Source organism: Gossypium hirsutum, chromosome A02, assembly GCF_007990345.1.
Source record: "Gossypium hirsutum isolate 1008001.06 chromosome A02, Gossypium_hirsutum_v2.1, whole genome shotgun sequence".
Lineage (NCBI taxonomy): Eukaryota > Viridiplantae > Streptophyta > Magnoliopsida > Malvales > Malvaceae > Gossypium > Gossypium hirsutum.
Genome location: NC_053425.1, coordinates 106,992,159 through 107,015,680, shown reverse-complemented (window position 1 = coordinate 107,015,680; position 23,522 = coordinate 106,992,159). Strand labels below are relative to the sequence as shown.

General features: G+C 30.1%; 2 protein-coding genes across 2 annotated transcripts; one reads left to right on the top strand and one right to left on the bottom strand.

Moving 5' to 3' along the window:
* Nucleotides 1-668: 668 nt before the first annotated feature.
* LOC121209701 (uncharacterized) lies at nt 669-4,263 on the bottom strand. Its single transcript, XM_041080859.1, has 3 exons — nt 3,886-4,263; nt 3,562-3,777; nt 669-1,175 (listed from the first exon to the last, which is right to left on the bottom strand). The coding sequence occupies exons 1-3, from the start codon at nt 4,120-4,122 to the stop codon at nt 1,113-1,115; spliced, it is 516 nt and encodes a 171-aa protein (XP_040936793.1). The 5' UTR covers nt 4,123-4,263; the 3' UTR covers nt 669-1,112.
* Nucleotides 4,264-11,179: 6,916 nt separating this feature from the next.
* Nucleotides 11,180-12,397, top strand: LOC121209700 (transcription repressor OFP7). The gene has a single exon (XM_041080855.1). It carries the CDS (start codon nt 11,212-11,214, stop codon nt 12,274-12,276), a length of 1,065 nt encoding a protein of 354 aa, XP_040936789.1. The 5' UTR covers nt 11,180-11,211; the 3' UTR covers nt 12,277-12,397.
* The last annotated feature ends 11,125 nt before the right edge of the window (nt 12,398-23,522 follow it).

Here is a 23,522-nt window from a genome sequence, read left to right as displayed (position 1 = left end):
TTACCAAAAGAATAACTTAAAAACTGCAATTTTCATATACTGATCTATATGAACTAATTCAAGCATTTCATTTTTTAAGCCATTGAGGCTCGAGTTTCAAGTCCAATTGTTATAAGATTTTATCATTTCGAGTTCAAATCACTTTACGTGCAAATCAATTCAAGTTTAGATTAATTTAATTTCGATTTGTTAACCTTTTAAATGAAATCGAGTTCAAATCACTTTACGTCCAAATCAATTCAAGTTTAGATTAATTTAATTTCGATTTGTTAACCTTTTAAATGAAATTGAATTAGATCAAATTTGAACTTGAATCGATTGGATCAAATTTTGGACTTCCCATTCTTCAAGGACTCGACCGCACGAGGTGCACTCTATCATGGACTGACCCCAAATCATAGTGACTAACATCTTCAAAACTAAACTAGTGGTTGAACCAATCAACCAATTTTTTTTTCCAGTTAACTAGTCCATACCGATTCCCGGCTTAATCAGTCTCCGAAACTGAGATCTTAGAAACATTAAAACTTCAATTCAATCCAAGAATTACAGTTAAATGTTCCAACTCAAGTGAAACCAACTCAAGAACTATGATTACTCATAAAGTAAAAAACATAGACCAAGTAAATAAACAAATTACTAATAAAAGCATAAATTCAATAATTTTATGATAAGGCATTTTTTCTCAAAAATATATAAAAAAAAAGAGTATCCACTACTACATACTCAAAACTGTGCTGATATATGAATTTAAGTACCCTTTCAAATCTCGTTGTCCCATTCCCCATATTTAGCAAGAATGGGTTAAAAACTTTTTTGTTCACTTGAACATAAGTAAATCAAAATCTTCTGGCTAAGGTAAGGTTGGTTTTTTAACTTTACCACCCTATCCATAGGACAAGACATTGACAGCAAAAAAAACTTTAAAATGGAATCGTGAACCTAACTTACATAAATACAAAGCTTGTCACTGTGAGAATAAATGTGAAAGTAAAACTATACGGTTTTGCCGATCATTACCTCTGATAAACTTGGGCAGCTCACCAGCAAAATGACAGTATAAAAAGTTGGGAAGACATTTAAAATTCTCAGGTCCGGCAACTTTCTGCACATCATTGACCTCTTGAAGTTATCTTGGATCTGCCTTTCAGACCCTTGCTCAGTTCTCTTACACTCTGCCAACGTAAATGGTAAGAACCCCGAGGCTGATATGAACTAAATTCCACACACAGTTTCATACAACAGCAAACAGCATGAAATAAAGAATTTACACTTTCAGTTGTTACTAAATAGAATTTTACTAGCTTTATAATCAAATCCACCTTAAAAGTTGGAATGGATATGATATTTTTACCCTTTGGATTCTCATCCATGATAAAGATTTCTACTATGCGATTATTCACATCCAAAAAGGAATGGTAAAAGTACCATGAAGGCCCTCATACTAGGAGTTGGATTGCATTTTTGCCTCTTCTATTCAAAAAATAGTAAACTAATCCCTGTTAGATCAACAAGCAAACTGGTCCTTCTGTTAAAATTTAATTCATTTCTGCCATGTGTAATTATCTGGTTATTCCGACAAATATGTCAGCTTTAACAGTAGAAATGGATGAAAATTAACATACAGGGATTAATTTGCTCATTTTTTGAGTGAAAGGGGTAAAATGCAATCTAACTCCTAATACAAGGGCCACCATGATACTTTTGCCAATAAGGAATAGACCCTGGCTCTTCAATAGATAAACAGGTTCTGAGATCTAGAATGTGTTGCTCATTAACTAAAATGCAAACAATTGGAATAGTAAATGAAAGAATGAAATGATTTGATTTAACTTAATTGGTTCGTTATGTGAGCAGTAAAGCCATTACATATATAGAATAGAGGGCACTTCAACTGATTAAGTTTCATGTTATCTTAAGAGTAAAATTAACTACATAATGAAAGGATTCCAATGGAGACAATCATTAAAAAGAGAGTGCAAATTAAGACTTAAGTGAACATGCTGACACCCATTGTCATAATAGCTAATATGATAATATATAGCAATCTAGATAGTAGCAAACAAAGAAAGTCTAGAAGCTCTAGTATTGGAATTCTGAAAGTGCTGACACCAAAGGTGGCCAGGGGATCAAATGCATGGTAAGAAAAGGAAGTATGCTCCCAGCTCATAGTTTCTTTCCTTACAAACATGCTGCAAATTCATGTCAAAGTCAGATATGCTCCGATTGTCAAACAGGTTGATTGTCATGAGCCGACATATTGGTTAATTCAATTGATAGGATCTGCCTTTCTGCATAAAATTTTAACATGCACCGGTCTCATTCAATTGACCTAAGCTTATTCCTTTCGGCCTTATGCGCCATAGCATTCAATAACAGAAAAATGAATCACCAAACCTTACACCTTCACCTCCTACCAGAATTTTGTGAAATGAACATTCCAACCTAATTGCAACACCCTGGCAAATGTCACCTAATTGGAGCTTCAAATTCTAGAGGGGAAAAAGCCTAGAAAAAGATTAACTACAGCTATGACAGAACTGATTTCACCCATCTCTACAGACCAAGAGGCACTTTGCATTCATCATGGTCTAGTGTGGATTATAGAAAAAAACCTTACAGATTCACCCCCATCCAAAATTTTGCAAAATAAATATTCCAACCTAATTGCAACACCTTGGCAAATGTCACTTCATTGGAGCTTCAAACTCTAGAGGGGAAAAAGCCCGGAAAAAGATTTAACTACAGCTTTGACAAAACTGATTTCACACACCTCTACAGATCAAGTGGCACTTTGCATTCATCACGGTCTAGCATGAATTATTTTAAAAAAAGACTTGAACTTCCTTAATCCTCTAACAGAATGTTTAGAGCTAATGAGAAGAGCAACTCAACTAGAAATGGAAACAAATTTCCTTGACTAGGACGAAATGAAGATGAACACAACTAAAGTATTCCAAAAATTAGTTGGTGTCTACTAGACTGCTAAGTATCCAAATTCAGGATCTCATTGGATAATGGCATAATTAATAAACTGATATATAAATATACATCATACATTTGGGAGGATCAAAGGAAAAACAAATAATAAGAACAAGAAGAAGCATGAACCGAAATGGAATTTGCATATAAAATAGAACATTGCAAGAAGTAGCAAATGAAATAGCAATGAAGGAAAGTTCCATTAAGCTACTACCAGCCAATTGTAATAGCAAGGGAAATCACCTCTTTTAGTCAAATTCAATAGAAATCAAATTTCAAACGAAACCACATAGAAAAATAGCAAAATAGTAATCGGTTTAAAACGAACTCTAATGAAGGGAAATAAACTCTAGTCAAGCTAAGGGGACCAATAGTAATTAGCCAAAAACTCAGCTTATTTGGTCAATTATTAATGTGTTCAATTAACTGTTTTAAGTGCATGAACAGCGACAATTGTTCAAAATCACCAAAAAACAAAAGAACTAAACTAAAACGACAAATATTAATTACATCATGAATCAAATCAGAGCAATGGTTCAAAAAAGAGAAAAAAAAAACAACGAAACCCTAAATCCTCACCGTTGATCGGATAGGAGGAGGATCAAGATCCACATATTGTACGGACATCTTAGCGATCTCAGTAACTGCAGCCTCCCTAACTCCAGGCACATCACTGGTTAACTCCTCGTATGCAGCTTCAAACGCCTCTTGCCAAAACCTCGGTAATCTAATTCGACGGCTGTTAGTGTACACGTCCCACATGTGCTTCACCACCTTTTCCCTCTCCTCCATTTCCTAACAAACAGAAAATTAAAACACGCACACACATACACAATACATATATTTTTAATTTTCTTTATCGTAATGCAAAAAAAATAAAAAATAAAAAAAGAGAGAACGTACGAGGACATCTAGATCATCGTGAACGGGGCTACCAATATCATCGGAAAGACGATTGAGATTACCGGCGGACCAACGGAGAGTTACGGTTCCGGTGAACATAGACCAAAATGCCAGCAACAAAATCGCCGCGAATGCCCAAAACTTATACCGGCCACGACCAAATAAACATGAATCTGAGCTTTCCTTTTTCAAATTCGCCGTCGCCGTCGTCGTCGGCAGAGTGTCATCATCCTTCATTTCGATTTCTTTTTTAAACGAATAATAATAATAATTCAGGAATTTTTGTTTATAAATTTTATTTCGTATTTTTTTTATAATTAAGAAATTAAAAGTATGAGATTTTGCTTTTTTAATGGAGGGAAGAAATTATTAATTAATTGTATGTTTATTATTAGCGGGACACTTCGCTTTAGATTAATTTCGCTTCTTTTTTTATTTTAATTATTTTTTTAGGAAAAATATTAGCCGCTCGATGTGAATTTTGATGGGTGATTTAACGGTTTTGTGATGGTACTTGACTACTTTGTCGATTCATCGTATGAACAGGGCTACCGACATTATACGTTGTCGTTTCCATAGGTTCATGATATTAATTAGATTGCATTATTCATTGTCGGTAACGAGATGTGTCTGCGGGCCAGCTTTGGCCTGAATACGTAAAAAAAAAAAAATTGGGAGAGTTTAAATAAAAATATAAGATTGAAAAATAAATTTAAATAAAAAATAAAAAATGTTTAAAAAATAGGCCGAGCGATGAACACTTCTATTCATAACCAGTGACTCATGATACTAGTTCAATTACTATACAATTTAAATTTTATATTTTTATAAAATTTATTAAATATTTAATTGAATTAAAGTTACGAATCAATAATCTTTATTGACATTTTAGCTGGAAACTTAAACTTAATTAATTTGAAGTAATTCGATTTGATAGTAAAAGGTTAATAATCCAAGCTCGTTATGTTTGAACTCGAAATAACTTGGACCCAAAATCAGGGAGTAAACAAGGGGTCTGGTAGCAGCCTTCCCCCACCCCCTCAAAAGGGCAATTTTACCTTGTAACCCCTTCAAACTTTAAGAAAATATAAGTTAGTATAATAATAAATTTGCACTTCGACCTCTAAAAATTTTAGAATTCATCTTTGGATCTTCTTAAGACAATTTAAATGACCGTAACAACTAACACAAATTAACCTGAACTCGAGCATAAACCCAAAATGTCTCAACTAGCAAATATGAACAACTATAAGCCAAAATGATCCAAACTCAAAATTATTCAAATTCAATAATGATTAAAACTCGAAATTACCAAATATTTTAAAACTTGAATTAACTCAACCCAAAACCAACCCAACTTATTCAATTAACAAAATTGATTAAAATAATTTTTAATATATAAGATACTTCGAAATTTTTAAATGCACGAACTATAAATAGAAATATTGTTGATTAAGGTATAATTAAATTTGTCCAAGAGTCAAATTACTCGTCAAGTTCGATAAATACAATTCAATCTAACTCAACTTTGGACAATTTTTATTGTTAATATAATCATATCATATTTATAAATACATTATCATAATTTAAATAATTATCAATTTTTTTTATTTACATTTTATTTTAAATATTATCATATAATTATATTAATTATTATTTTCTACTTAATTATATTTTTAAGTTTTTTAAATTTTGTCTCATATCAATTTCAATTCATGGCTCAGGCTTTGATTTTCTCAATCGAGATTATTTTAGGCTCAAGTTTTCTAAGGTTTCAATAAGCACGGACAAAGCTTTTGAGCTAGGACATGTTTTATCTGCTCCAACTATTTAGACTAACTAATAATATTATAAAAATAGACTTATATCATTTAAAATGTAAGGACTAAATTCTAAATTTGTGCATAACACAAGAACCCAAACCATAATATTACCAAAATTAAATGAAAACTCAAAACCAACATTTTTTTTTTCTATCGTTACTATTAAGGATAAAGGGAAGAAATGAATCATGTTTTTAGTTCTTGAAAACTTATAAAATTTTAAGTAAACAAATGTAAAATTTATAGTTTAATCCTGATAAAATTTTGATACAGTCCTTTTAAAAATAATAAAAATATATGCTAATATAATAATGAAATTACATATTATCTCTAATAAAAATATAGAGCGTAATCTCTACCCCTAAAAAAAATTTATAGTTTAGCCCCCGATTTTTGAACTTGCGAGATAGAAACTTTAGCTACTGCTGCAAACAAGTCTTGACCAAAACCCAAGTTATGTCCCTCTGAAAAGGATCTAAATGTAAAAAAAGAGAGGAGGGGGGACATTTGGAATATGGATGATTATGTTGGTTTCCTTGGATCCCCACCATGTGAGCTTAAATGGAGCTTCTTTGGATTGACTTTTTTTCTTTCTTTAGTGTCTACAATCTTCTCTCTGCCCTAGAGATTTTCTTTTTTTTGTGTGTTTCATCTTTTTACAATTTACCCCTTTCCCTATTGCACGCGTTTGAGCTCTCAATGCTATCATTACTGCTCTGCCATATCACATTTCCTATAAAGTAAAACAATAATAGTAACTTGTAAATTAAAAACGTTCAAACACATTTGGATTTTAATTTCAAGGGTTAATTTAGCCAGAAGTCCTTAGATCCCGGCTAGATTTTCTAATTGAGTTCTAAAAATATTAATATTGTATCAATTAGGTCATCTGGTCACTGTAGTCATATAACTTAGGTGTTAAACTCCACTCGAATTTGATGTAGATCAATTTGTAAGCATATGTGGACCTATTGTATGGACTACTTAGATCAGACCCATAATTTAATTTTATTAACAGTGCCTGTTTTATTAAGCATGCCATTCTACAGTTCATGCATTAAGTATACACGTGTTTACAATTCAATCCATATTAGGTCTAAACTGACATTTAACACCTAAATTGATAGTTAAGATGACGAGAAGATTTGATTAATAGAATATTGATACTTTGAGAAATTAAATAAAGTTTTGAAATTCAAAGATTAATATAAAATATGGGAATAATTTGGGGACATTTGGCAATTAACCCAAAATTTCAATATTTTCAACCTTTACACCAAGAGGTGTAACATAGCTTTAGGGTTTAGGCAGCTCCCATTAGGCTCCTCAGCCTAAGATTAATGCAAGTAAATGGATAATAAGCCTATTCATGCAAACTTTTGCTTTAAAGAATCTTTTTGAAAATTATAGCATTAATTAATTAATAATATTCTTCTAGCATGAAACTTATAATTATTTGATTATTCTGTAAGTTACGTTAATTTTTACCGGTAGAAAAGGATGTAATTTTTAATAAAAATGACCACTTTACTCTTTGATTTAATGTACAGTTTCCTCTTTTTAAGTAAAAAAGACAAAATGTAATCTCTTAAAACAATAATTTTTATGATATTTTTTATCGAAAAAAAATAATATATTTAATGAATATAAATACTATAAGGAAGTTTTAGGGAATTTATATTTTAAAATTTTGGATTAGAATTTCAAAAAGAGTAAATTGAGTGAAAATATGCGTAAAAATGTATTATTCATGATTATTTGAAAATCTATTAATTTGTTGGATGCCTATTTAATAATAAATTTGAAGTAACACTATGTTTAGAAAGCCGTATGTTAATTGGATCTGGGTGTAGTTGCATTTATACACGGTAACATATTCGATAACAAATGTAAATGGCGGATTTCATTGAATTTAGAGTAATTCTAACACTCTAATTACACTATTTAATCCTTATAATTAAAAGGATAATTACTATCAAAGTAAAAGTTAATTGCACTAAACATCTTCAAACTATAACTTTTATTTTATATTAATCCTCAAACATCAAAATATTTTAATTATATCCCTAAACTATCGTTATTATATCAATCAAATCCTTACGTATCAGATTGTTTTCCACCATATCTTACAATCTCTTTTGGGAATGTTACATTATTCTTCTTGCTTGCTTCTCAAAGAAATGAACGAAATTGGAGATGAAAGGACCATGAAAATTCCAACTTTAAGATACGAATTTTGTCGTGACTTCATTTGAAATTACTCCAATACTGTCATGCATTCATCATATTTTAAATCAGTCCAGTAGTCTATAGTAAGAAAATAGATTCCATCACTGTACTATTGTGTGCACCTATAAATCTCTCTTTCTCTCTCTCTATATATTATATGGGTTAATTACTACAAATGTCTCCAAACTCTTTAAAATTATTTATTTTAACCCTTAAAGTATTAATATTTTCTGAATGAAGTCCTTTTGATAGCCTAGTCGTTAGTTTAGGTGTATTGGCTCAATTAAAAACCCTTGCTTGATCCTATTGGATTCGCCCCTCTATGTTATATCATGCCTAAGTTAGAATCTAATATCCAAGTTAGTAACTAGAGAAGCAAAAGAATTTAATTGATACGATACTGATATTTTGAGGACTCAATTAAAATATTAGAGACATTTGAAATCTAAGTAATTGTTTGAGATTTACTGTACAAGGAATTAAATAAATATATATTGTTGTGAATGTATAGACAAATCATTATCATTACAAGGGATAAAATAACATTTAGTTCCTAAACTTGATGAATTTTTCTACTTGATCCCTGAACATTTTTTGGTCCATGTTAGTCTTGAAACTCGACAATTTTTTTCCAATTTGGTTCCTGAACTTGAATTTCGTTAAAATATGATGACGTAGAATAATCTTAAATACCACATTATCACACTTTAACGCAATCCAACTTTAGGGACCAAATTAGGAAACGTTGTCAAGTTTCAAGACTAACACTAAAGTAGGAAAATTTGTTTTAGCCCCTCAAAATTTATAAAATTTTAAGTTAATATAGGATAAAATTATAGTCCCCAAATGATAAAATTTTGATTTAATCATTCTAAAAAACTAAAAAGATATATGCTAATACAATGATGAAATTACATTAGCTCTCATAAAATTATTCACTCTAGAAAAGTGGTGGAATCAAGGGGGGCTAGCAGCGGCCTGGCCCTCCTAAAGTAGAAATTTTTTTATCTAAACCCTTTATAATATATAAAATTTTAAATTAGTAATGATAAAATTACACTTTGCCCCTCAAAATAATAAAATGTTGATTTAATCTTTTAAAAATTATAAAATATAGACTACTAAAATGGTGAAATCATATTTTTACAATAGCCGTAAAAATATACAATTTAATTCCCGCCCCCCAAATTTAAGTTTCTAGCTCCACCATTGCTCTAGAACATGGACCAAAATGGAAAATTTATCAAGTTAGGTGATTAAATATTACTTTATCCCTTATTTCAACATTCCCCCAAATGTTTAGATTGTATCGTCGTGAATGACAGTCGGGTCTGTTATCTTGGAAGGCGGCTCTTTCGGCCCCCCAAAGACTTTAATTTTTAAGCAGGATGAGCCAGAAAAACTGACAGCTGGTGCACTAAGATCACCTGAGGCATTTGTCCCAGCATGCTTTCAGGTCTGTAAATTAACTTGTAATAATAGGTATATAACTAAAGACGACGATGGCTATAAAGTATGAACTATGTATGTATATTTCCTTTTTGCAGAAGGGTAGGCCATGGATGAGCACTGCTTTTGATGAAGGGAAAGGAAAAAGAAGGGCTAATCGACGAATCCTACCATTTTTTGCAGTGATCCCCAGGATTGCTATTGATTAGGGTTATACCTCTATATTTGCATGGTAATTTCAATGAATAATGGTGGTGACCCTCTATCCATTGGCTTTCTTGCCTTGGTATTTTTACCAACTTCATCATCATTATTAACAAATGGGAAAATTGCGATAGTAGTCACCAAATTATTAGTAGCTTTTTATTTTTATTTTAAGTATGAAAATTTACAAAATAATCACTCAATTGTTTAATTTTATTTTTTTTGGTAATCAACTAGTTAATAGTGGTATTTTTCTAAAATTGACATAATAGCAACTTTAACTCTTAATATTTATAAATTATATCAATTTAGTTGGTAAAAGTAGCATGGAGGCCCCTATACTAGGAGTTGGATTACATTTTACCCAATCTACTCAAAAAGTTGTCAAATTAGTACTTGTACATTAGATCAAAGAATAAATTGGTCCATTTACGTCAACATGAGGTACACATGATAAACTACATATCATTATTTAGTTATTTCGTCAACCATATCAATTTTTAATAATAAAAATGACGTACATTGAATTCCAATGATAGAAATCATTGCCCTTCTCTCAAGTCTTAATGGATCAATAATTCAAGAATTATCAATATTTTTAGGGATACTTTTTTTCCCTCTTTTCAAACATATAATAATATGTTTGAATTTTTTTAGGCTCTCACATAGAAAGCAATGGAAAAGTGGTCAAAACATGTGATTGTTTTCATACACGATATTAACAAACTCACTGAGTCACTGTTTTTTTTCCCTTGTTTTCCTTCAGCAGCTGGGAATTTAAAAAGGGATAATTTCATCATACAACCTCAAACTATGACCTGAATTCTAAATTGGTCATAAATTTTAAAACATTTTAATTAAGTTTGCAAAGTATTAGCATCATATCAATCAAGCCCTTTCATCATCTTAATCATTACTTTGGTGTTAAATGTTAACTCAATCTAACATGAAACATATTTAAAACACGTGTTTAACTACAATATGAACTTTGACAAAATAATTGTCCAGAATTTTATTTACTTTTTTAACATATTAAATTTAAGCTATTTATGCAATAAATATTACAAGTATTTATAATTTGATGCACATATTTTAAATATACTCTATGCAATATTCAAATCGGCTACCTAATTAATATAAAATTGGTTGAATGTACCTATCAGATCCATTAAATATAGAGATCGAATCATATCAGTCGCTCTACTATTAAATAGATTAGTTTAGTCTCTGTATTATTAAAAAGAATCAGATAAGATCGAATTTTAATAGAGGTAATATTTACTGTTTAAAAATGTCAATTATTGTTCAACAAAGTTAATGTTTTGAAAGTTGTTTATGGTTTTGTAAAAGAAAATGTTTAAAGTTAAACTGCAAATGGAAACATGATTTTTATATTTTTTTTAGCAGTAAATCTTAACTCTATTACAATTTAACTTTATTTTATTCTTTTTAATAGTACAAGAATTAAATTAAATTATTTAATAATAATATGACTAATTTTATATAATCCCTATAATAGAGGGACTTGACAAGAAATTTCACCTATAATATTAACATTTCTCCCACTATATATAAGCCTAACTTTTCTCTAACAAAACGCATAATTTAAAGAGCAAAGAAAATGGCGAAACGATTCAAGTTTAAGATACCGCGAGTCTTCGCTTCGTTCAAATCTTGCCGTTCAAAAGACCCTTCTAATCTCCCATCAAATCCTGTCCCTTCATTTTGTAGACTTTCTTCAGTCAACAACCACCCTATCACTCGCCATTTACCCCCACCACCACCACCACCTTCGTCAAAGTTGCCTCATCACTCCTCATTCAAACGACACGTTACCTCCGCGTTTTCGTCAATCGGATGCGGCCTCCGGTCAAGATCGTCGGCAAAGTACTTGTCTGAAACCGACCGCAATGAATCGCCGCCGCCGCCGCCGCCGACGTTGGAGTTTCACTGGGAGAAAGAAGATGGATGGCATGTTATAGCCAAAGCTTATAATAATAACGAAACCCCACGACGCAACAAAGTCTACGATACCGAAATCGATAACGATACATTCCCACCACCACTACCTCCGCTTCCGCCGCCGCCGCCTCCGAACACAGTGAAGAAAAAAAGACGTTACAAAAAGAAGAAAACGACGCCGAAATTCCGTGTAAGCACTTCGTCGGCCGAAAGCATATTGTTCAGCAGCGAAAGCTTCGAAGAAGAAGACGAAACGGAAACCCTAGTCTCCACCGATTCATCATCGGAGATGATGTTCGCCGCCAACTTGGAAGCCATACACGAAACTAAGCAAACAAGGCAAAAAAAGAAGAAACCCAAGAAAGTTAAACCCAAACGTTACGCATTAAGGTTTTCTTCGTCGGAGGAGAGTGAATCTCCAGCGAGATTGTCGAGCTTCTTGCAACGTATGGTGCCGTGTACGGTGGAAGGCAAAGTGAGAGACAGCTTTGCGGTGGTTAAGAAATCGGAGGATCCGTACGAGGATTTCAAAAAGTCGATGATGGACATGATATTAGAGAAACAAATGTTTGATGAAAAAGATTTGGAACAGCTGCTGCATTGTTTCTTGTCTTTGAATTCAAGAGATCACCATGGCACCATTGTTGAAGCTTTTTCTGAGATTTGGGAAGCTTTGTTTTCACGAAGATCAACTAGTTTTCGAGTTTCTTGTGGGTTAAATTGAATATTAAGCGTAAGTAATTGGTAAATTTCAGGTTTATAACCCTATCTTCTTACTCATGTCATTGTAAAATGTATTAATTTAGTCTAATGTGAATTTCAATATTTATAATTTTTTATTATTATTTATAAATTTATAGTGAAGTAAATAATGAAATATTATTTAATTTTTTAAAAAAGTTTAATTATCTATAATATGTAATTATCTGCATCATAATAATTAAGTTTTTTTGTTGGCACCCAAAATATCAACGTAGGGACGAAGTTAAAAATTCTTTTCAGAGATAATCGAGATTAAGTTTCAAATTTTTATGAGTTAAAATGTAATTTCTCCCTTAACTTAACTTACATATTCAAGATTTTGAAAAATATTAAATCAAAATTCTAACATTTTTTAGACCAAATTATAATTTTACCATATATTATTTAAGGATATTCTAAAATTTTAGAGTTTTAAAGCAGTATTTTGTCATTTTATCTGGTTAAGACTCCTGCCTACCTCTCCTTTTGCCTCTAAACCACCATTCAAATCATTCAAAATCTTAATTAAGTTTTTCAATGTTATATACTTTTATATAAAAAAAAAGTTTAAAGCTAAATTAATCCAAGTTTAAATACAGACGAGTTTAATTGAGTTTGAACGAGAAAATAGATAAATAATTTTAAATTAAAAAATTTATGTTCGATTGAGTTTGAGTAGAGTATCGAATCTTAAACCTAAAATTAAATTTGAACTCGTGCTTCCTCTATTTGGGATCCACTTGGCTCCATCAAAGAGGTTGAGTTTGAAAATTATAATTTTTTGAGATTATTATTTGATGATTATATACTTGTCAATCTTTAACGCGAAATCTAAAAAAATTAAGTGGTAATGTATTAAAAAAAATTTCCATTAAATTTGTTGATTTTTTTTTCTAAAAAATTGTTGGATTTGATGCTTCCAATCTCAATCTTCTCCGCTTTGCACGGTGATTATTCCATTGATCACGCTCCCTTTTTTTTTTAATTACTTTTATCTTTGGTCTAATTCTAATTTTAGTCCTTTTTATTATATTAAAATTTAAATTTTAATCTTTTTATTTTTGTGTGATAATTTAATCCTTTTATTTTTATAATATTATTAGTAACTAGCACATTTAATGTAACATGGTTTGATTCTTTTACTTTTATAATGTTATTACTAAGTCTAAATTGATAACACTGCTAATTTGACATAATTTAATTCGTCTTCTTTTGTAATGTTGTTAGTGAATCTAAACCGATAACATTGTTAGAATTTTTTTGTGGGGTTCAAAGTTAAGATATATATTTTTAAGAGAGTTAAAATGCACTTTCATTATTTTAATAGTCTATATTTTTATAATTCTTCAAATGACTAAATTGAGATTTTATCATTTGAGGGATAAAGTGTAATTTTACCATACATTAACTTAAAATTTTATAAATTGTAAAGAACTAAAAATTAAATTAAAGGGAGCCAAAGCCCCTGCCAACCCCTTAGTGTCATTGGGTTGAAACTTAAGTTTGACAAATCTTGCGGCTTTAGACGATTTACTTGCTTCAAATCTACCTTAAATTAGCTTAACTCTTAAAATGTGAGAATTTTCTTGAAAATTCTCTAAGGCACCAAAAATAAAGCAAAAGCAATTCAAAAAGAGAAAGAAGTGAAAGGGTTATATTTATAGTTGAGTTTCTGTAGATTTAACGGTACAGATGAAATTAAATTAATGGTTGAGATTAGTTCACATTTATAATAAGAGAATCCTCGAGGATTTAACTTCTTTATATTTTATCTTTGAGATTTACAATAATTATCCTGGTAAAAATACAATTTACAATTTAACCAAAATTCAAGTACGTATACTTTAAGTCTCTTCCAAGTAATGAGTCAATCTTATCGAGCTGAATGACCTCCAATGAACGAGAGGAATCAAAATAGGCCTTGGTTGTGAACTCCTTTGTGTGTTTCTTGACACTAGCACTTCCCGTTGTTATTAATTAGTCTAAATTGATAACACCAAATACTTTAGCATGACTTAGGTGTCTACTTTTATAACATTGTTACCACTAATTAGTATGATGAAGTGAAAAATTACATGTAAGGTAAACATAAATTTGGACTTACAATTAATATCATAAAAGTAAAACATCACATTACACTAAATTAAAATTAGGGAGATTAAATTTCAAATTCCAATGCAGTAGAAGGACCAAAAGCAGTATTATTCCCTTCATATCTTGTTGAACTCACTTTTGTCCTACTGTCTCAACCAGCTATCATATCATATCTGTCGGCCAGTGTGGTAAACAGAAAAAGGAAAAAGGGACATGGCTCCGGTTATTGACACGTAAGAAGCGTGTGGTTCTTAGCCTGAGTCCCAGAACCGGTCTGCGCTCCCGACCGGATACTTGTTGGGCATGTACGATCCGTCAGTGATAAGCTTAATCGGAGACTCCTCCGGAACCGATCAGATAGATATTTGCTGTCCAATGCCCCGGCAGACGGCAGTCCACTCGGTCTGGTAGGCCCGACTTGATTGAAGTCTGATTTTGACCCAAAAAATATTTTGGGTCGAATTGGAAATAAAAATATTTTTTAAAAATATGAGATAGGTAAGGTTTTATATGAATTTTAATTTTATGTAATTTTATACTTCAGATTTTTTTATTTAATTTTCATAAATTAGTGACAATTATTATTATAGAATTATTTTACGTTTACATATTGTATAAACAAAAAATTATATTCATTTAATATATAAATAAATTTATGTATTTACTTAAATGTATATAATTAAATCAAAAATAAAATTTCATGTATAAATCTAAATCACAATCAAAGTTTCATGTGTATAATTGTACAAAATCAAAATTAATGTATCAAATTGCATGATGAATCAAAGTTCATACGCAGTTTTAAGATTTATCCCTTTAAATATTTGAATTATCTTTTATGGTCATGTTAGGTTGGCAAACATATGACTTACAATAGCTCATGGGAGAGTTATTAGTATTGTGCATAATATTAATTATGTAAAATGGGTCCGTGGCTGTTCGAACCATAATGCATATATGACATTACCTTTGACCCATGAGCTATTGCAGGTTGTATCTTCACCAAACGATGAACTTTCACTTTGTGAACCCTTAAGGCTCTCCATGAAGGCAAGAGACAAAACCGCGGCACATGAACAATACATTCTGTTACGGGGTTCATCAGCTCCCAAGCAGACAACACTTCAAATACTTCTAAGAAAATCTGACCTTCTCTCAACAAGAAAAAAAGTAAAATTTGACCAAACGGATTTAACCGCTACGATTTAACTGCTATTATTTAGATCAAAATTAAATTTTTAAAATTCGAAAAATAACAATAACTAAAAGCTAATAAAATTAGATTACATGAACTAAATTCCGAATTTACACAACTTACACAAAGTACAAAGTACACCAACTTTTTTTAACAGCCAGTAAAGAGTAATTTCAAAATAAGGAAGAATCGAAGAGAATACACGGTATCAGAGAGATTCTTTTACCAACTTGAAGAAACTGACTAAGATAAGCACTTCTTCCCATGAAAATGAATCAAAAAATCGTATATATATATATAGTGCAAGTATCTGGTTTACAGCATGCTGTTGCAGGCTAAGTTTCTTTTTTTGCTGTTTTAGTGCTTAATTTAATACCATGATCATATTGGCTTGTTGCTTTTGATGCTGTGAAAGTGTGTTATAGCCATTGTTATGGAAGCCCCATTGCTGTCAATGGATCAAAAAGAAATTTTATCATCTTGGGAGTGTTGAAGTATAATTTTACTGTTAAAATAACTTATAATTTTACAAAGGTTAAATTGTTAATCCCTGTACTTGTGTAAAATTTGAGATTTGGTCCTTGTATTTAGAAGTTAAAAATTTAATCCTTTTATTTTTTTTTCAATTTGAAAATTTTAGTCTAATCATTATTGTCGTTGGTAGCTTGCATCAAATTTTGTCAATTTATCATATTTATTTTCTGTCAATTATATGTTACGTCATATGAGAATTGCTTAATCAAAATTCAAAGTTGACAAACTTTGACGGTAAATACTTGAGGTTTTTATGACTGGATTAGAATTTTTATAAAAACAAAAAGCAAAGGGACTTAATTCTTAATTTTTTAAGTATAAAGATTAAATCTCAAAAATTTTCAAAATACAAAAACTAACAACATAAAATAAGACCAATAGAATTTCGATTCAACTTATCAATTCGGTCTGATTTTGATAATATTGAAAAGGTGAGGGACTCCAAAAGACCCACCATAAAAAATGTGGTTTGGACCATCAAGCTCACTTGCTGAGCCCAAAAGAGAGAGCCAGGCCAGCAAGATAAAGACCTTTGTTGCTTATAGGCATCGGGTCATCTCTCACATCTTCATAATTGCCCCATAGATGAAGGCTGATGAATGAAATTAGGTTACTCCTTTTAATATGCATAAATTATGGATTTATTCTCTATATTTTAATTTTTTTAATTTTTACATTTTTGAATTTTACAATTTTAATATTAACAATGTCTATTAAATTCATTAAGTTATGGTATTTTCAAAATTTGATGCTTTCAACAAACGGCGATATGTAAAGGCGAATCAAATGGGACAAGTAAGGGTTTTAGCTCTCAAAAATAAAAAATAAAAAAAATTCAATCCTCTTATAAATAAATTATAAATTAATAATTGCGTCTTGACAAAATGAAAAAAAAAATCTATTTAGTCCCTTCAAAAACGGTGAAATCATAAATTAATACATGATAAATTTATATTTTGATTCTCTCCAAAATTTATAATTAAGTTTGGACCTACTAAAAAAATTTATAGATTTTCCTCTTATCACATATAAATGCTATGTGACCTAACTATTTGCCCATATTACTAAAAACAAAAAAAAGAAGAAAAGACTGTGAATGGAATTAATAGTTGTCATTTGTTTTAAGTTTGAAATTTCGAAATTTGGAAAATATAAAGACTAAAATTGATCAATTCGAAAAAAAACATTAAAATAAACTGAATTAAAGTATAAAAATTAAATCCATAACTTATACAGAGAGAATGATATAGAATTTGACCTAAGGGCGGATCTAGGGGGTTGGCAGGGGCCCCACCCCTCCCTAAATTTTCATTTAGGTCTTTTATAATTTTTAAAATTTTAAATTAATAATGGTAAAGTTGTACTTGAGCCCCAAAAAATGATAAATTTTTTATTTAATCCTTTAAAAATTATAAAGATATAGGTTATTAAAATGGCGAAATTGTATTTTTACTATCATAAAAATATAATTTAATTCAGGCCCTCCCAAAAAAATTTCTAACTTCATTTATACCCCTAAATCGTATTTTTAGATCTACCACTAATTTAACATTGAAATTTCACAATTTTTTTACAATTAATATTTATTTTATTTTACTAAAGTCATTATCTACTCAAGGTTGTAGCTTGCAAATTCATAGTAATTTGACTTTAAAATCATCAAAAAGAAATCAATGAAATTCAAGATCAAAATTATATCATTGTTGACACTTTTGCTCCATTTTCCATATTTATCTTAAAGCACTTAGCATTAAGATGCTAAAATAGGTGGCTCTGAATTTCCAGTCAAAAGAGCTTTTGATTATAGATTTGAATTGAACTTTCAATTGTGGATAATTTCAATTAAGGTAAATTTTGGTTCGGGTTTGTTCTTTAAGTCTTAGCTTGATTGGTATAAGTATTATTGTCAATGTAGGAGGATGTGGATTCGAGTGTGCTGAAGTGCATTATCTTCCTAATTATGGGTTGGAGAAGGGCTATGAGTAGTTTTAGGAATCGTGTTAAAAAGAGCAGATATGATCAAAACTTGGGTTCGGGTTTGTATAGATGATAATTTTTTTTTGTTTGTGGTTGGATTTTTTGAGTTAGATCATTACAAGTGCATTGTAAGGAGGCAAACCGAGGCCTCCAAGAACAAGAAATGGTAAATTTATGGTCCTTCCACAAACTAATATAATGGTGAAATTGATTTTTCGCTCCCTCCAAAGAGTTATAGTTCAATTCTGGTCCCTCTAGAAATGATAAATTTATACTCTAACCCCTTTAAAGTTATAACAATTTAAGTTGAGACAACAATAAAATTACATTTTAATCCCTCCATGAAATTAAAATTTAATTCTTTCCCTTCAAAATTTTTTTTGGCTACACCCCTTGGTCATTATAGATTTAGATTATTTTCAACTATGGGTATTAGACATTTTAAATTCAGATTTTTTTTTTCAAATTATTATGAATTTGAATCAATTTATGTTAGAATCAAATTAAGTTCAAATTGTTAATTTTTTATTACTAAATTGGACTATTTCAGAATTAAATTCAAACTAATTATTAAACTATTAGGAAGTTTTCATTTAATTTATTGTGCTCTTAAAACTGTTGTTGTATGGCCTACTCTGTTCGAATTACCTGCACCCATCAAAAACTTTCCTTCTTCTCCTCTACAATTTAGTTTTTATTTTCATGTAATAACTTTGAACTTCACAAATCTACGAATCAAAGTTCAAACAACATTCTTCTTCAATCTTCTACATTGATCATAAGATCGACTTAGATCTAAAGTATGTTTTTCTACACGTCAATGGACAATGATCCACCATGCCAATAACTAAATCATGTTTGGATCATGCTAACTAGACTTTAAAATAAAAAACTTAACAACTCATTGATTTAAATGAAAATTTTCAGAAAATCTAGTAACTATTTTGTTATTTTTAAAATTGAGTGATCAAAATGTAAATTTATTAATAATTTAATGACATTAAATGTAATTTACCCTAAAAAAATGGTATAAATGAGAAGTCAATTTGGCTGTAGTTTTCAACAAGGTAGCGTGACTTGGTATACCACATATCATGAAAACAACAGGCCAAGGAAACATTTAAAAAAAAAAAAAAACAAAACCTTCTTTGACTCTTTACTTATATTATTTGTTATAATAAGAATTAAGAATTTTTTGGAATTTTTCATTAAACCTTTTGAATTTTCAAAATTTTTAATTAGGCTTCTAAAATTTTTGTCAATTTTCGTTAAGCTTTTAAAATTTTTGAAAGTTTTAATTGTACTTACCAGAATTTTTAAACGTTCTCATTAAATTCTCAAAATCTTTTAAAATTTTTATTTAGGCAATCCAAAATTTAATGTTAAGATCCGTCACTGATTTCACAACTTTTAATTTTTATCTTTTGTTTTGGGTGGCCAACGCATACTTTTCCTCGACGCTATTCCTAAAAATATATTTGAATAAGGTTATGAAATATAATTCATACTAAACACAAATCTGCATATGATACTCATTTTCTTTTTGTATACTTTATGTCTGTTTTACAGTCCATGTTCAGAGTTCGTGACTGTCCCTCCAAACAATGTCGTCTTCAAAATTCAAATTTTAATCCTCTTCTTAAGTGTGTAATTTGTATCTATACTCATTATTGAATCCAGATAAGATTTAGGGCATGAAATCTATTAGTTATTGGAACATTGAAAATTAACCTCTAAATTTATATGCTTCTAATGTAAAGTCTTAATCCCAGGTTGGAAATTGGTGGGAAGTCAAAAGACAATAATTTAGAAATGGACAAATACAATGTATTAGAATTTTAGTTAACCTAAACAAACAGAGGAGGAAATAAATAAAAAATAAAAAAAGGCAGAAAACACTTTTTTTTAGTATAAAAGATGGAGAAAATGGAAATTTTTTTAAAAAGGTCCTTTTTTTTAAATAAAGCACATGGAATCAGATAACATCAACCTTTTTTAATGGATCAATAGGCAAAGTTGGTCTTGTGCTAAAAATTATGGAAGGACCAAAATTGAAAAGGACTAAAATGCATTTTTTTCTCAGGGACTGAAAATGATTTTTTTCTATTCAATTAAGAACTAAAGGACTTAAATAAAGGTACTCAAGGGTGCAAGGCCCTTGCCTACCGTATCTGATATGTGGCATGTCCATGCCATCATACTCTTTAAAGTTTTTGAATTTATTTATTTTATCAATTTTAGTTTTAAGAATTTATTATTTTTATACGTCTGATTCAAAAATTGAAATCAATTAATTGTTTTTTTTAAATTTTAAATTAGATAAGTAAATAGATTAAAATTTTTATTAAAAATATAGGGATTAAATTTTACAAGTCTCAAGAGAATAGGGACTATAGCATAATTAGACCAGAAAGATGCCGGCCTTTTGGTTGTTTATATCCCCTTCTTAGCTTTCCCACTTGAAACTCATAAACAATAATCAAATACAAATAATTGACACTAACACTAAAAAACTCATTTCTTTTTGTTCATGTGATTGTGCTTTTATAATATTGTTCATGAAAAAACATTGAAGATACTTAAAGTTAATTGCGTGCACGCCAAGTGCTTCAATTTTGCACAAATTGAACTTTTGTGGAATCCCTCCAATCTCCCAATCTATAATTAACTCATAATTTACTCAGATATCCAGATTCACTTATTAATCAATACATCAAGTTTCAATCACCATGTTTTATCTAAGATAATTGAAGGTACATCATAGTGTCACTCTATCTAAATCTATCGTATCAGGTCATTTGCCCTTGACGCGTGACACTTCAAGAGAGGAGATGATAAGTTTATAAACCTAGGGGTATTGGGATGAGACCCAACTACTTACATCTCTCCTTCTCCTAGCTTACCTCAAGCCACATTCTCTCCTATTACATCTCTCCTCCTAGCTTACCTCAAGCCACATTCTCTCCTCTTTCATTCTTTCCTTCCTGCTATTTCAACTGCTCTAACTAACGACTCTTCATTCTATTCTAAATAGAACAAACCATCAATCTCTACCATTTATCCATATTCGTATCAACAAAATTATAAATGTTTTTTTTTTGTATCTAATTTTTTTTCCATTTTGACTAGCTATCATAATTTTTTTTACGTAAAAATGATTTAAATGATAAATTAAATATTAAAAAAATAATAAAATAAAAATAAAATTGTACCGAATCAAAGTTTATACATAAAAGTTTACTTAAATTAAAAATAATAAATTAAATTGCAAATTAATTACTTCATTCCTAATTTGGAGTTTGAAGGGTTTCAATTTAAGGTTATGTAGGGTAGTAAATTAATTTTGTTAATAACGAAAATTTACTATATCAAGTAAAGAGGTGATGACTCAACTTGAAAGGGTAGTTGGATTTGTCATTAATGTTCCATTTTTAAATAAATAGTCAATGAGTTCACCGTATTTACTAAAGGTCACCTAACTTAAAAGAAAAATTCTTGAGAATAAAATGGGATTATTTATTTTTAGGTTAAAAAAATAATTTTTTATCTTTAAGTCCTCTTGTTTTTATTATGTTGAAATAAATCCTTTACCTTTGTAAAACTTGAAAGAGCATTAACTTTACTTTAATCTAAGGCTATGTCATCTTAAGGTGTTGCTAAATGAAACGGAAGGATCTTATCAACGTCCATGAAACTAACTGTCAAATCGGAAAAATTGGGTACTATCATATAGCTTTGTTTTGGCTAAGTTCAGGAGTTGCAGATAAGCAGACTCGAATCGTTGGCATCTGCCACAGGATAAACCACCGCCTCTCAGGCCCTCGAATGATTCTACCATAGAGGCCAACGATAGACAACTTCCCTTGAACACAGCGTACAACTTTCATGGTACTATGCTCTCCAAATAGCAACTATTAACCTTTAATTTGTATTTAAATAAATTATAGGGATTAATTTGTGTTGTAGACACTTAAAAAGAAAAGTAAAATAGTTAAAATTTTTTAATATTATATATATTTTAATTTCAATTCTTTAAAAAACTTAAAAGACAAAAAATAATATAATTATATAAATATTCAATATTATATTCTCAAAATGTTTATGTTCAATTTTAATTTTAAGATTTTGTCATTCATTACTAAAGAAGGCACAAAGACATCTCAATTGGTCAAGTATGATATAAGTGGTATTATACTTATCCATAAATAACTTATGTGGTATAGGTTGTTGGTTAAACTTTACCATACGCAAGTTTTTCGATTTTCGTGATGGGTGAAATACTCTTATTTTGCAACCGACTATGTACAAACTCTTCAATTTTCATGGTGGGTGAGACGCTCTCCTTTTGCAGTAGATTTAGGTGCAATCGTAGGTGACATTTTATAGACTTATTTGTGACAAAGTCGACAGCGCATATGGCTTTCATATTGGTATTCAACAGTGTAAATCACCCTCCACTCTCTAATAGGGGAATCTTTATGCTCTTTTTGGGACGAAGACGGAATTTTCAGATTAAAATTGAACACAAAATCCTCTATAACGCAATACAGGATGTGTTGAGGGTTCGATCCTTCAACGAAAAGACTTACCCATCAATGGCTACATGTTATAGGACATAGACTCATATCCCACAATACATGAAGTCTTTAGTTTTTATAATAGGCGAGACATTTTAGTTGTGTTTTTTTCAAGTGTAGATGACACTTGACAAATTTTATTGTGGTGGACTTGAAAGACGAAATTCCACGGAAGACAACTCTGGGCATATTGAAATTCTATTGACTCTCCATTTCCTAAACTTCTATCGGCAATATTAGGAGTCCTCGTAATACTCCCTTATAACTTTTCAAAGTTAAATAAAATTAAGACAATTCTCCTCAATATGTAGAAAGGATAAAGACCAAATTGAAAAGAAAATTATATATGTTGAGAGCTAAAAAAAATATTATTATGATATTGTTAACTTTAAAGGCAAAATTAAACAGAGGGATCAAAATTTTAAAAAAATATATACAGGGATTAAATTTTAAATTTCAAAAGAGTACGGGGACTTTGGCTCGTTTAAACCAAAAAAAAAACAAAAGAGCAGCAATCAAACAAGCTCAGCTCTAGCAGTTCATACCACGTGCCGACAAACAATTGGCTAAAAACAGTAAAAAAAATTAAATCATATACAAAAGCAGTTTGACTTTGCATGAAATAAAAGCAAACACCAACGACAGTTTCTTTGATCTTGTCCGAATCCAGTTCCGGTCCGACCAGTTCACTACACGACAAAACACCACCTTCCCACAACTTGCTCAATGTAAAAACCCCATAAGTAAACCGTAAAATTAAAAAAAAAAATTGCCGAAACCCCACTTAAAAATAATATTTTTTTGATAAAAAATTAATATATATTTATTTATTCATATATACATATACACATA